This window comes from Barbus barbus, assembly GCF_936440315.1.
Source record: "Barbus barbus genome assembly, chromosome: 25".
NCBI classification, from domain to species: domain Eukaryota; kingdom Metazoa; phylum Chordata; class Actinopteri; order Cypriniformes; family Cyprinidae; genus Barbus; species Barbus barbus.
Genome location: NC_136753.1, coordinates 6,227,519 through 6,242,478, shown reverse-complemented (window position 1 = coordinate 6,242,478; position 14,960 = coordinate 6,227,519). Strand labels below are relative to the sequence as shown.

The following is a 14,960-nucleotide window of genomic DNA, read 5'->3' as shown; positions in this document are numbered from 1 at the left end:
CTCTGCTCATAAAAGTATAATGAAACTGTCTACTGTCTGTCCATGTGAGTCTGCGTATGAATGTGTGCTGACTGATTTAAAAGCCTTTTCTGATGCTAGTCTCTCTCTCTGACAGAAAATACGGGTGCCAGAGTCCGAACTGTGTCGGGTATGTCGGAAGAGGGTGTATCCCATGGAGTCTCTCATAGCAGACAATCAAAACTTCCATAAAAGCTGTTTTAGATGTACCCACTGCAGCAGCCAGCTAAGGTAGAGGCTTCTTTTTACAAAAATCCTAGATGTTTTTAACATTTGAATGTATTACAGCGTGGAACAAGAAAGGAAAAAAAGTTGAAAAGTTTATATGCATCATAATTCCATACAGGTTTATTTGATTTGGAAGTTATGAGCATGTGAGCTGTTCTTGTTGTAATGAGAGAACACACTATACCGCCATCTAGTTTATATCAGATTCAAATCTGATATTTGTTTATGGCTGATACTGTATCTCATATTTGTGCTTCTCTCTCTCTACATTAGTCTTGGAAATTATGCTTCTCTCCATGGACGAATGTACTGCAAGCCACACTACAAACAACTTTTCAAGTCTAAAGGCAACTATGATGAAGGGTTTGGAGAAAGGCCCCACAAAGAACTTTGGAGTACAAAGAATCAGAGCAACTCCTCAGAGACAAATAACATGAAAAACAGCCCTCCTGTCAATTTTAATGTCAAAGAAACTCACAGCCCGCAAGAAAATGACTCCAACACCACAGAGAGGATTCCTCCAGAAAAGATTAATGATGACATTAAGAAGTCAGCAAACAAAATGGCAGTTGTGTGGCCGCCCCTCACCGATTCCCCAAAAAAGTCATTTAATTTGGAGGATGAAATAAAGGTAGTCAAACCTGTCTGGCCCCCTCAAGTTGAATCAGAACTCTCGGGTAAAGAGAATAATGAACCAGCAGTAAATAAGAGGCAAACTGTAATTACTAGTGGAAACTCTGCAGAAAATGTCCCTAAAGAAAATGGTGGAGGGCTTGAGCCATCCATAAATATGCCAGAAAAATCATCTACAGATGCTAAAATAACTCAAGAGACAGTGGAGCCAAAACCTGAAACTGCTGAAGGGGGAGAGGATGCCAGTGAAACAGGCAAAGCCATTGAGCCCTCAAACGAAAGCCAGCAGACCACAGATCAGAGAAATAATGAGACAACTCAAGCAACTGAGACAAAAGAAGGAAGTGAGACGAATGGTCAAAAAGTTGAGGAGGAGATGGAGAATGGAGTCGCCGAAGGATCTAAGAATGAAGAAGAAAGTGACAATGCAAATATCACAGATGAAAATGGTACTAAGGAAAGTGAAAAGAAAGTGCAAAGTGAAGTAAATGAGGGAGAAGAGGTAAAAGTGACGGCGATAGATGGTGAAATACCAAATGGCCAAACAGCCAATGGCAATGCAAACAACAACAATAATAACAACAGCCAGCTAATATTGGACAACAAGGCCAGTTTGGCAGGAATTGATGAAATTAACAAAGAACCAGTGCTGCTGGACTTCTCCACAGGGCCACTTCCTGCTCATGAACCATTTAAAGAAGAGATCAACAGTGAGATGAGGGCTTCTGACATATTCCAACAGCTCCAAGAAGACAGCTCTGTCTCATCACGTGCCAAATACTCGCATGACATAAAAGTGGCAGAACAAGAACAGCCAAAAACCAAAACATTGGTTTGCGCTGAGACAGATGACAACCCAAAATTTAGTCCCACACGTTTCTTAGATGACATATTTGCAGGTTTTGATGACAGTTCTAGTTTGTTTCCTGAGTTTAAGGATGATATTTGTAGCAAAGATTCAGCTTCATCTCAGCTGGATGACCTTCTGGATTTTGGAATAGAATCAAAAGGGGAGACGGGCCAACACTCTGAGGCGGAAATGAGGAAGAATCCGCTCGATAAATATGACACCAAAGATGCTGGGCTGCTGAGTGAAGCCAGCAGCCTCTGGCAGGATGAAAATGACTTCTTGTCTGTAGAGGATCAAATTAAACAGAACCGATATTATGATGATGACTGATGAAAAAGTAATAATTAACACTGTTTAATCTGCCATACACTCATTTATACACAATAGTATCAAAGCTCTGTTCATGGAGAGATGAATGTTAGCATGCTCGTATTGAATTTTATACTCAGCTCGCAGCAGACAGCACATTTAACCACAATCTGAACCTTTTAAAAAGCTTTATTTAAAGCACCTGGTGTGCAAGATAAATTGGGAAAATATGATAATAGTGTTTTTTTTTTTGCTGTAAACATTTAATTCAGAATTCATGTATCTTTGTCTGTGTCTGTTTTCCATGCCTGCAACTCTTTTGCTTTCTTTCTAGAACATTCATAAGGTGTTATTTCTGCTTTTGTTTGATAGAATTCTCGACAGACTGTCTGTCTTAAGGTGGTTAGAATGAATTGTTTCTATTATACTGCTACTGCATTGACAATGAATAAAAAACATGTTTCTGGAATAATCAGTATTATCTTTTGTGTTTCATCAGCATCATGTTCTGTATTTTTCGAATGAAACATGATCCATGTATAGCCAAAAAAACAGAAGTTCATTTGTAAATGAATTCAACACCTACCCATAATTCAGTAGTCAATAGAATTAAATGCTGTTAAGATAACACTTTTTAATTAACCCTCATTAGTTAGGCTATTGTTTTGCGAGCTTTCAGTGGTATAAAGTATTTGAGTAAATGTAATTAGTTATTTTACTTAATACGTTGCTTTTTGGCTATTTGTAGTTTTACTGAGTATCAAAGATGTCACTTTACTCTCTACTTTTTACAACATGTTTGAATAAGTATACTGTATACTCTTTACTCCAATACAATGCAATTACTCCTTCCCACTTATGTTTTAGAAACTGCAGAGAATTCAATTCAGAATCATGGCAAATATCACCAATTGACAAAATAAATAAACAAATAAATAATAATAATATAAAAAATAAAATAAAATGGTGGTATTGTGTATGTAGTATCATTACAACTATCGACACGACTACATTGACCTTAATGCTGCGTTCCAGGCAACCCGTAACCCGTGTTTTTCCAACCTTCAACCCGTGAAAGTGCACTGGAACGTCAGTCAAACCCGTGACTTCCCATCCGTGAACTCATACTAGATCGATATAGCCCGCGAAACAACAATGGCAGCCCCTACGGATGCGGTGTTTCTGCAAGTGGTACACGGTGAGAAATAGATCAATAAATCAAAAAAGATAAATAAATTAGAAATAAATCAGTTTGGCGTGACTTGCCTGGAATGCTACAAAGTCGTGAGTCGTTGTTTGAAGTCGTGACTTATGAGCTCAAAAACCTGCCTGGAACGCAGCATAAGGATATAATAGTAAAATGTGAAGTTAAATTTGAAAACATCCTAGTGAAGCAAACATAAATCAGATAAATTCTTTAAAAAGTAAAAGTCTCAGCAATAGCTACATCTGGGCCGTCTACAAATGAAACCGGCCAGACCACCTGACTGAGGTAATGCTTTACAATAAACTTCCTTTAGTTAACGTTAATTAATGCATTAACAGATAACTTTTAATTTTAATTATGTCCTACTAGTAAATTTTGAAATGAACATTATAACAAATTACTAATGTTAATGCATGCTTTAGAAGAACCTTGGTGCTGTATTTTTTGTTGGCAATTTGACATGCAGTTTTCATATGCTACACACCTGGCCCACCCAGTGTTATGTAGGCCCACCCACTTAAACATTTCTGGCTACGCTAGTGCCAATATGTAGACTAAATGAGTTATTTACCTGTACGTTGTGGTCATTTGGGAATGTTGGAGACATAGGCTATAGTTTAATCCACAGTATTATTTTTTTTAGTAGACAAAAATACAGCTTCTCTCTAGGGATACAAAAGCATCCAGCTAAAAACTTTCTGGAAAAAATGGCGGGCTGCATCAGTTGCTAACACAGAATTAGTCAGAATGGTTTTTAAAGAGGCCTTATGGTTACAAACAATATCACTGCAGCCTACTTTATATAGATATAAAGAAATTTTCTTATTTTTTACAAATAAATACATTTACATAAACTACAGTTAAACTTGTTAAACTTACATAGGCTATGCATTTTCTTTTTTTTTCTTTTTTTTGATATTTTTATGTGAAGGTATTTTACAGTGAAATGAATTCAGTTATCAACCTTGCCTTATCAAAAGCAGTCGTAATCTTGGCCTGTGCTTTGTAGAGCGAGGTTGCAGTATGAAGTGGAGTAGGTTGGTCAAGTGAGCAGTCGGGTAGGCTGGCACTGATTCGCCTTCTGCGGGCGGGCTGCTGATTGGACAGCGCTCCATAACCCGCCGCAGCGCACCACCTCACAACCATTCGACCGCTCGTGCGTTCGCATTGTGCTCTGAAGAAAACTGGCAGGATTTCACCAATGCAGAGAATCTGACCGAAAAGGTAGGTTCGCAATGCATTCCCTCGTTGAAGTTCACTTAGTGTGTCGAGCGTCTGCGTTTGTAGAGCGTCCTATTCTTTAAGGTGACAGGAGCAGCGCTACAGAGTCATGTGATGATATGATCAGGTTTAAAGGAGCTATGCATAAAGCATTCTTTGCGTATATTTTGGACCTATTACCAGGAGACCAGCATTTCATCTGTAAATATTATAAAACGCTGTGATATAATATAGCCTATAAATGTTATAATATAAAGTTCAACTATGGCAATTTTAGCATTTGTTCTGAATTATAACGTAATTGTTGTGTAAATCAATGGCATGCAATTCAAGAGGCTAGTAGCTATTCATTAGTACTAATTATTTAAATACTGTCCCTATAGCGAAAAGAGTCTATTCTATTGTCACTGGTAACAACTGGCAAGTGTTGCCTTTGAGATCAACTATCCACGTCCTACTAGTAACTAATGCAGTTCTTGCTGCCACTTATTTAAGTTACTAGTAATTATTTATCAGTTAATATTTCTACTTAAACTTTAGGTTGGTTCTTTTTTTAACTTGTTAAATGGTAATGGTCACTATAGGTTGTGTATGACTTAAGTGTTTAAATCTTATGATATATCACATATCTTTTCATGTTCTCTTAACATTGTTTTTTTTACCACTTCCTCCCTAAAAATTTTAAATAATGTGCATTAACATTGTCTTCCTTCTTCCCATCAACATGAACATATATGGTTTAACCTTGTAAAAAAAAAGTTTTTTCATGACCCTTTTTTCACCCAAAATTTGAAAGTCTTTCATCATTTACTCACCTTTCCAAATCGTAAGAATGTTTCAGCTGTTTTGACAACAAAATTAGACCCCATTGGCAACAAATTGTCAGTAGTATGATCGATATTGTGAAGACAGTTCACAGCCCTGATTGGTGAGTTTTTTGATTGACGCTAATACTTGATTTGAAGCTTCGTGATATGAGCTCTGCTATGCATCATGGTTTGGAGTTTGAAAAAAGGCTCTCCTATGGATCTGACCTCTGTCAGTCTGTTACTTTTTGTTTAGTGGAGAGAGATTATTTTTTCATGAGGCTGCTGGCAACCTCTTAATACTGTCAGCTTTATTTTTTGCCATGATTTGGATGATTGACATGCTTTTGATTATGTTCTTTTGGGAATTAATTCTGCTGAGCTAGCAATCACACCCTCCTGTATAATCAGGAAACTTTTGAGGATACTTTAAAGTTGTACTGTAGCTATTTTAGGAATGTGAGAGCATGTTTTAACGTTGACCTTTACTTTAAATAGTTTTGACCTTTAATAGCGCATGGCCCTCAGCCTGAGGCCCTGATATTGTACATCTGTTGCAGCTCCTAAGATCTTGTATGATTGCACATGCATAGCACAATGATGTAATGCATGCATTATTGAGATTGTTACTTCAAATGGACTTTGTCCATGTTGACCGCAACACATCTGCTTATTGACTTATATGTACAGTATAGATAGTTCATCAGTGTTCTCATATAGTGATATTTCATAGTTACTGTGAAGTGAGAGGTATACATTCCAATTCATATTACTTTGCCCTGAATTTTTCATTCTGAGAAATGAGAAACCACAGCGCTGGTATGTCATTGTATTATTGTGTGTGTGTGTGTGTGTGTGTGTGTGTGTGTGTGTGATTTCTGTGTAAGTAGAGCAGCTTCTCACAGAGCTGAGGGAAAACAAACCCACTTGCATACCAATCACATTTCCTTGTTTAAGCATCTCTTTTTTTTTTTTTTTTTCTTGGCCTGTCAGTAACACAGATAACACATGACAGTACGTATGTGTAGTTATGCTATCATCATTCACAGCCTTTTTTTTTTTTTAATCTTTTTAAAAAAAAATTTAAATCTAATCATATCAAATTACAAATACCACCAAGTGTGGCAGATTTTCTTAATCTCAAAACCCCCAAATTAATGTCTAAAATATACAGGACACTTTCCAAAATAGATGAATCAGTATCACTTCCTATTGCAAAATGGGAGGCAGATCTAGCAGTAAACTGGGACCATAATTTCTGGTCTCAGATATGTTTAAAAACCTTTGAACTGATTAGAAATCCTGGTTTACAATTAATACAATACAAAATCCTGCATAGAGTGCACTACACAGGTCATCGGATGTTCAGGATGGGTCTTACAGCTTCTAACAACTGCTCACACTGTCAAGGCAATACACCTGACAATTACATCCACGCTCTATGGTTCTGTCCACCTGTTCAGAGGTACTGGTACAGGATTTGTGAAGATTTATCAAAGTGTCTTAAATGCTCTATTCCAGCCTCTCCTTCAGTCTGCTTGTTGGGCGACCTAGATGGTGTCACTACAGAAGGTAACACAATCCACATGGCTTTCACTGCCCTATGCATTGCTAAGAAGACTGTCCTCATGAACTGGAAAAATAAAAATAATCTTAATATCAACCAATATAGAAATTATTTGTGGGATTATATTAGTCTTGACACAGCTTCTGCTGCCACATTAGATCAATCTCTCTGGACTCCTTTGATCAGCTCCATCACCTAGTGTGAGTGGGGGTCCTGATTCTGTCCGGCTGTGGTTTTTGCTGTTGGGGTGGCCATATGGGCTTGGGGCATCTGGGAGTTCCCTGGGGGTGGGTTTCTTGGGGGGTTCGGCGCTGGGGCTGCGATCTTGGTCTGGATGGGGTATTGGTGACTCTTGGGTGCTGTTTTTCTGGCGGCTGCATGCGGCGCTACTGGGGATGCCTGTGCCGGCGGACGTAGGTTGCCGGCCTGGCGGCTGCACTATTCCAGGGTTGGTCCGGGGGGGGCTTGGGGTTCTGGGGGCGCTCTGCCTCCCGGTTGGGGTTACGGCTGGGCCTGGGGGGCTTGGGTCCTCGTTGGTGTGCCGCCGGGAGCATGGGTTGGTGCATGCGCTTGGGCCCGGCCCTGGTGTGGGGGTCTTCGATGCATCGGTGCCTCCGCGGGGGGGATCCAATAGAGGCAGGGAAAACGGGCCTAACCTGGGTGTCTTATTGTCTTATGTAGTCTGGGAGTTGAATGAGTGATGGGGTGGGGTAGTTTTTCCTCTGCTGTGGGGTCTGGTGGGCCGCCCCGGGCTGCCATGGGCCCTGGTCTGGATGGGCCTGGGCCCCCCGCCCTGGGCAGATTTGGGGTAACGGGGGTGCCTATGGGGGTCAGCGGGGGAGCTGGCTCCGAAGGGGGGGGTATTTTGCCCCCTCTGATGCTTTCCTCCCCATCCCTAAGGCTTCACTTCTCCCGCTCCATCACACCAACACATAGGTAGGGTTTTGAGGTGCGGGTGTGTCGCTGGGATGCGGGGGAGGTGGTACTCCTCTGTCTCCTCGTGGCCACCTGCATCTCAATCACACATTACAGCTTAGACATTCTCATTACTTACTGTCACATGACACATACATATAGGGCCTTGGGGGTGGGCACACTGAATGGCATCCGGAGGGCGGTCTGTTCATTCAGCCTTCCCTCTGGTGCCAGTGCCCACTTCTCAATTTTAAGTTGCACATAGACATTGAGGGCTCTAGGGAGGGGACGAGCTGACACAAGCTTGTGGAGGGTGCCCCTCCCCTGTTTTAAAGCACCCCTGTTTTAAAGCACCTTAGAACAACACACACCAACACTACATTTGAGCGGGTGAGGTGAAGCATGGGGTCTCTTTTTTTTTTTTTTTTTTTTTATCTCACACCCCTGTTCTCTGTTCTCTGTCCGGGGCCGGGGGCTGCGAGGATGAGCTGGCCGCCCGGTCGGGGTCTGGGCTGGTGGTCTTCTCTGCTGCTGCGGGGACCGGGGTGGTCTTCCTGTCCCCACGCCAGAGCGAAGGGGGTTCAGCTCCGGGATCGGGCGCTGATTACCCCTCTGGGGGTGGTGGTGCCTGGATCTAGGAGTATAGAGTGCATATAGGGAGTGTGAGTGTGGGTACCATGTCCATTTTTGTGTGTCTACATGTGGGGCGAGGGTGAGAATATTCGTTGCGTGCATGAGGGTGGGAACGTATGCTTGTGTATATGTGTGCTTGTTCGTCTACGTCTATGTGTCAGGTCGGGCCTTAGACTCCACCTCACTCATCATCTCAGTCGACCCCCACCCCACCACCATGCCCTGCCGGTGGAGGATGCCGCCGGTGCTTTGGTGGTTTCTCGCGCCGGGGCAGGATGCTCGGGTGAGCGCTGGCCCACTCTCGGCGGTCGCTTGGCGGGGCCTGGCCCTACTGGCCTTGCTGGGCCCCGGTTGGGGGGTGGGGGGCCCTTGGATCTCCGGGCCCAGGGCTCGGTCTGCCCTGGTGTGGTCGGCTGCCGGCGGAGCCTGCGGGCTTGCCGCCACGGCACCCTGGGGTGTCTACACTGTGGCTGTCGGATGTCCCACCTTCGGGCTCTCCTCTGCCCTTTTCTGGGTGGGGGCCGCAGTTGTCCCTGCGGTGGTTCCCCTGGGGGTCCCGTGCCCTGGGGGGCCTCCGGATGTTTGGGGCCTGGGTCTCTTCCATGCCTGCTTCATGCCTTGCGGGATGGGGCTGTTGTTCCCCACACACACACTATTAAACATTTACATGGAGGAACCTTATGAACACAAGCGCGCTCACACACACAGGTGTACACTCAAGCATTCACATTGGTGTAAGAACGGGTGCTCACAGACACACATTGTTCTGATCTGCTGTTGCTTCAAAACTTATTTTGTAATATTAGTTATGCGTGTTGCTCAATAACATTTAACATTTAGAATTTATTGTGATTCATACAGATGTTGGTTGTTGCTGCAGTTTCTCTGATGTTGTGTCTTCTGTTGTGTCTTCTGTTGTTTTCTCTTTTTGTCAGCAGGTATCGAAGCAAATTGTCTGTTTTCTTTTTTGTTTTGTTTTTTTCCTCTCTCTCTCTATCCCCCATTCTCTTTTTTTTTCCTCTCTCTCTCTCCCCCCCTTCTCTGTTGACTTTATCCACAATTTTTTTTTTTTTTTTATTATTATTTTTATTTTTATTATTATCATTATAATTATAATTATTATTTTTTTATTATTATTATTATTATTATTATTATTATTATTTTTTTTTTTATTTTTTTTCTCTCTCTTGTTTTCTCTGTCCCCTGGTCTTGTCGGTCATAGTATGGTTAAATAAAAGGGTATATAAAATTTAATTAATTAATTAATAAAAAAAAAAAATTATATTGAAAAAAAAAAAAAAAAAGGCTGTTTAAGCATCTCTTATCCACATAAATATTTAAATAGTGGAGAGTGTCTTATTTCTGAAGTGCAGTTGAAACTGTTATTTTTTTTATATCAAAGCAGTTATTAGATAGAACCCAACAGGCTACCACACATGTAAAACACATTAATCAGCACTGAGACAGAATGAAACAGTTTCTGACCATGAAAGGTTTGTCTGTTTCTGTTTCATCACTTATCACTGTTTTAAATCTTTAAACTTTGGGGAAATGTAAGTGTAAATGTGGGATTCAAACTAAACTGACTGCTAATGTGTTGTGCCATCGTAAATAGGTAGCACCATTCATATAACTATAACATTTAATGAATTGAGGATACTTTTTAAATGTCAGTTATTTTCCATGAATTTAAGTTGAATTTGCAGTGATGTGAAAAACGTGATGCAGAATTGTAATTCAATTTTTAAGGAAGTAAAATTAAAAATTTTATTCATGTATCTTCTGTAAGTGTAGTTACTACAATTCATTTTTCATTATGAATTATCCAAAAATATGTTGTCATACAGATATAATTATTTCCTGACAAACATTGAATGATATTAATAATCAATTTTGTTTGCAATACCACATATGAATGTGATATTTGGTATTTGCACACAATTCATTACACTTATAATTTATTTATTTTTTCAAATGGAGGCACACAATTTAAAGGAGGCTTAAAAGTTTATGACGCTTATGAAGCAGTCCTTATATAGCAGTTTATTAGCTGCATCTAAGTTCACTTTTTAGGGAGGACTGTGTGTAGTTTATGGTGTTGAACAAAAAGTCTCATGGTAACCACAAGCCTGATTTAATTTGTACTGTAAATGGACAACAGCCATTCTAAAATCCCACTGGAAATTCCTGTGGGAATCTATGGCAAATTAGACTTCCAGGTTTGGCCCTACAAATTGATGGCATGACTGTACAGCCTTATTACAATTAAATATCCTGTGGTGCTTCAATTCAAATTCCAACTCATCAACAGAAATGAATAATACTGGAAAGAACATCTTGTCGATTTGAAACAGCAGCATATTTTAAAAGGGTTTATAGTTTTAGGGTATCATTTCTATAATTATGTAATATATATATAACTATATATATATATAACATGGCAGTCATTGCAGATGAAGCCAGTGCTAGGAAAGATCATACATACACACACTGCCTCAAGATTTATCATTAGTGAGAGAAGCAGTGCCAGCCGTCTGTTTATTGATCAGTAAATCACAGAAAGCTTACGTTAGCAAACACAATTATACATATGACAAATATGCAGCCATTGAACCGACAAAGATGGTTTAGACTCTGGCAGACATTATTTACTTTTATTCATTACAGATTGAGTCAGTCAAAAACAGAGAAGAGAGCTAGACAACATTGACCATGATTGCGTTGTTTTAATGTTCATTTCACTCAAATAGCAAATTTTAATTTCCTTTTATATCATTAAAAAAAACAATAAACGAAATTTTGAAGGAAGAAAAATAAACGTATATGAAAACAATTCATATGTGATTTTGCTTCTCAGGTATTTTTTTTTAGATCATAATATGATTAGATATACAATATATTTACTGGAAAACAAAACAAAAATACTGATGGAAACATTTTTGCAGTGCATTTACTACAACTAAATTAAGCTATAGTAGCAGTAATGGTCAGTGAAAGAGCCATGATAGTATTTCTCTCTCTGACCGACTGAATGTGTTGTGAATCAAATTATATTACATCTGCCAGAGCCTAAAACATAATACCCATCCATCAGTATTCAGCTGCCTGTCCCGTTATTTGCCGATAACATGAAGTATCTGAATGCAAAAGTCCAGTTAGTATAGTTAGTATTAGATAGTTATATGAAAGTGCATCTACCAACCCAGAAAACGTTAAAAAAAAAACATCCAAAAAAATAAGCCTTTATGTGTAAGCTTGTGAAGAAAAAAGCCACTTAGATTCCTCTCCCCCTGTGACATAGATATAAGGAAACTTAAATATAAGGAGCTCTAAAAGATTTTTAGATTTTTTACAGCTCTTTTGCTTTAGACCATCTAATAATGTTAGACCATCGCAAATAAAATGTTACGGTTTCAACTGCATCTGCCAAAAACACAGCAGAGATTGATTTTATTACAGTTATTTTCAAGGCTTTCAATGTACTCTCAAGATGTTTTTGTTCAAATCAAACCAAAATTAAAAATTATTTGTTTATAACTTCCTCACAGGAGAGACTTGGTGTTGTTTCAAAACAAAGGGAAAAATATATCGGGATATCGGCTATCGACCAAAATTATTTGAAAAATATCGGCATATCGGATATCAGCAAAAATCTAATATCATGCATCCCTAGTCTCCCTTAATGAAAAAAAATGGGATTTGGGCAGTTGTGCTCTGAAATGACAAAAAAGTTACATAAATGTGTCATAAAAGTAGACAATTTATTTATATACTAATTCATGAGAAAATAGAAAAGGTATTTGGAGAAGCCGTTAAACTAAATAGTTGATTAAGTGAAGTTATTAACAAACTGGACAGCAAGGCAGCCAGGAAGTCATACTGAATGGGTTTGGGATGACATTGGGGTGAGTAAATGATGACAGAATTTTCATTTTTGGCTGAACTATCCCTTTAAGGGTAAAGGAGAGAGTAATGAACAGTAAATAAGGATATATTGTGCTCTTAGAAGACATAAAACAATCCTGGATAGATTTTTTTAGGCTAATGACCCAGAAATTATTTAATGCATATGCAAATTTACTATTAGAGAGAGAGAGAGAGAGACACACACATTCATAAAAGTGATGCTCCACTTTGTTTTGTCCAAGTACAATGCTGAAGGTTAATCACTGCACTCAGAACTGTTTAACTGGACGCCCCATGGCAACAGCAGAGTATCCTACAGCGGCCGAAGACAGATGCTGTAATCGGAAAAGGAAATGCCAGCACTTGGATACATAATAACTACCAAATGAAAGACCGAGCAACAAGATGGTGCTTATGACTGTGACTGACAAAACTCAAAAGAGTGAAAGTGTGTATGTGTGTGTGTGTGATCATGCATAAAACACACACACTGTTATTCCAGAAAAAAAGTATAGGCTAGCTAAATCAATGTGTGCGACTGCAGAGGTTGTTCTTTAGCTTCCATACTGTGGCATTTGCAGTATTTGCATGTATCTGACCTTTCTAAAGGAAAGGAAAGGGAGGCTGGTGTTGATCTGAAGCAAAGAAGGGGGGATCAAGATAAAGAATAGATTGTGTTTGTATGGTGGAGACTCTTGCTTACCCATCTTGTTTTTAGGACCAAAACCCATCATTCTCTATTAATCTCTCTCTGTCCCATCTTTTCCCCAGGGTCCTCTGCCAGTTCTACCTACATTTGATGCACCTATTAATAAACATGTTGTAAGAACAATACTATTGTGAAATATTACTACATATTGAAATATGTTTTCTTTTTAAAATACTTTAAAATAAAATGTATTCTTATGGTGACAAAGCTGAATTTCCAGCAGCCATTACTCCAGTGTTCAGTGTCACATGATCCTTCAGAAATCATTCTAATATGCTTATTTATTATCAATGTTGGAAACAGTTGTGCTGCGTAATATTTTTGAAATGTGATACTTTTTTCAAATTTCTTTGGTAGGAAAACGGTTAGAAAGAACAGCATAATTTAAAAGTACTAATCTTTTGTAACAATATAGATACTGTTCTAAAATGTGGGGTCAGTGTGTTTTTCTTTTCTTTTCCCTTGAAAGACGTTACCTTTATTCAGCAAGGATTTGTTAAATTGATTAAAAAAAAAAGTGATAGTAAAGACTTATGTTGTGAGAGAAGATTTCTGTTTTGAATGCTGTTATTATACAGTACAAATGTTGTAACAGTACAAGAAGTCTCTTCACCAAGGCTTCATGTATTTGAAAAAAAAAACAGAATTTTTTTTTAAACATTGTAACAATTTAAAATCACTTTTCTATTTTAATATATATATATATATATATATATATATATATATATATATATATATATATATACTGTATATATATATATATATTAGTATACTGTGCCATTGCTTAGGAAGTCATTTTCACATTAAAGAGGGAAAAGGTCTGATATGATTTATATATATATATAAAACATTTGCATTACTTGAAATGTAATAAACATCATCTTAAATAAGTAAATAAATAAATTCATACTTATTTCAGCTAGTTGCCAAGGTACAGTTGTATTTCTCATTTTTGTTTAGTTTATTATGAAGTACTAAAATATCTAAAGCTTAACAAAAACTAAATAGGCATATTTTAAATGGCTAAAGTTTGAACTAAAATTAGAAATATGAAAATATAATATATATATATATATATATATAGTATAAAAATTATATGAAAATAACAGTGGTGTGGCAATTTATGCCTGGTCTGTTATGTGTTGAATATGCTTTATACTGACTTAGACAGAAAACACGGCAGTGCCCGAGTCACTCTTGGATCTAATCAAGGTTAATAGAGGTTCATAGAAACAATACCAACAGGCCAGAAAAAAGGGATGAGTCACTTTTCCCTCCCAAGAGAGGTTCTGAGGGAGCTGAGGGGCCCACAGATCGCCTCTAGCTCTGCTGTTGGAATCCTTCCCAGACAATTGCTGCTGATGTTTGTTTGTCGTCTTTTGTGTCTTCAGATGCAAAAATTCTGCTGAAGTGCTATTTTATAATCAAGACTGATGTGACTGATCTTTTTACCAGGTCTGCCTTTAGTTTACAGTCCCACATGTAATACTACCACCTTCTGTTTGCAACAGTTCTTCTGGATTTAGTCTGTCTCAATTTGTTCTGTTTCTTCATGTCATTCTAGACAGACTCTGACAGACAGACAGAGAAAATAAATCACTGGATTATTACAATTAATGGCAAAATGAATGTTTGTAAATGTAAACTGATATTTCCTACTGACACACTACAGCAAAAGACAGAAATAACAGATTTAAAACCATTTTTAGCTGGCGAAAATACCAGTGTTCAAATCATTTTGGCCACCACTGTGTATATATTATCTGTCATCATGTGATATCAGTACAGCGTGTGTGTGTGTGTGTGTGTGTGTGCACCTGGTATTCATCACGTCCTGGGGACCAAATGTCCCCACAAGGATAGTAATACCAGTAAATCTTAATCTTGTGGGGACATTTTTTGGTCCCCATGAGGAAACAAGCTTATAAATCATACAGCATAAAGTTTTTTGAAAATCT

General features: G+C 38.5%; 1 protein-coding gene across 1 annotated transcript in view; it reads left to right on the top strand.

Moving 5' to 3' along the window:
* LOC306845166 (uncharacterized protein) overlaps positions 1 to 2,512 on the top strand; it is a 33,563-nt gene extending 31,051 nt beyond the window's left edge. Inside the window, exons 9-10 of the mRNA XM_079377806.1 lie at positions 116 to 249; positions 520 to 2,512. Coding sequence (XP_079233932.1) covers positions 116 to 210 — 95 coding nt within the window. The 3' untranslated portion in view covers positions 211 to 249; positions 520 to 2,512. The remainder of the gene's footprint in view (positions 1 to 115; positions 250 to 519) is intronic.
* Positions 2,513 to 14,960: the final 12,448 nt, after the last annotated feature.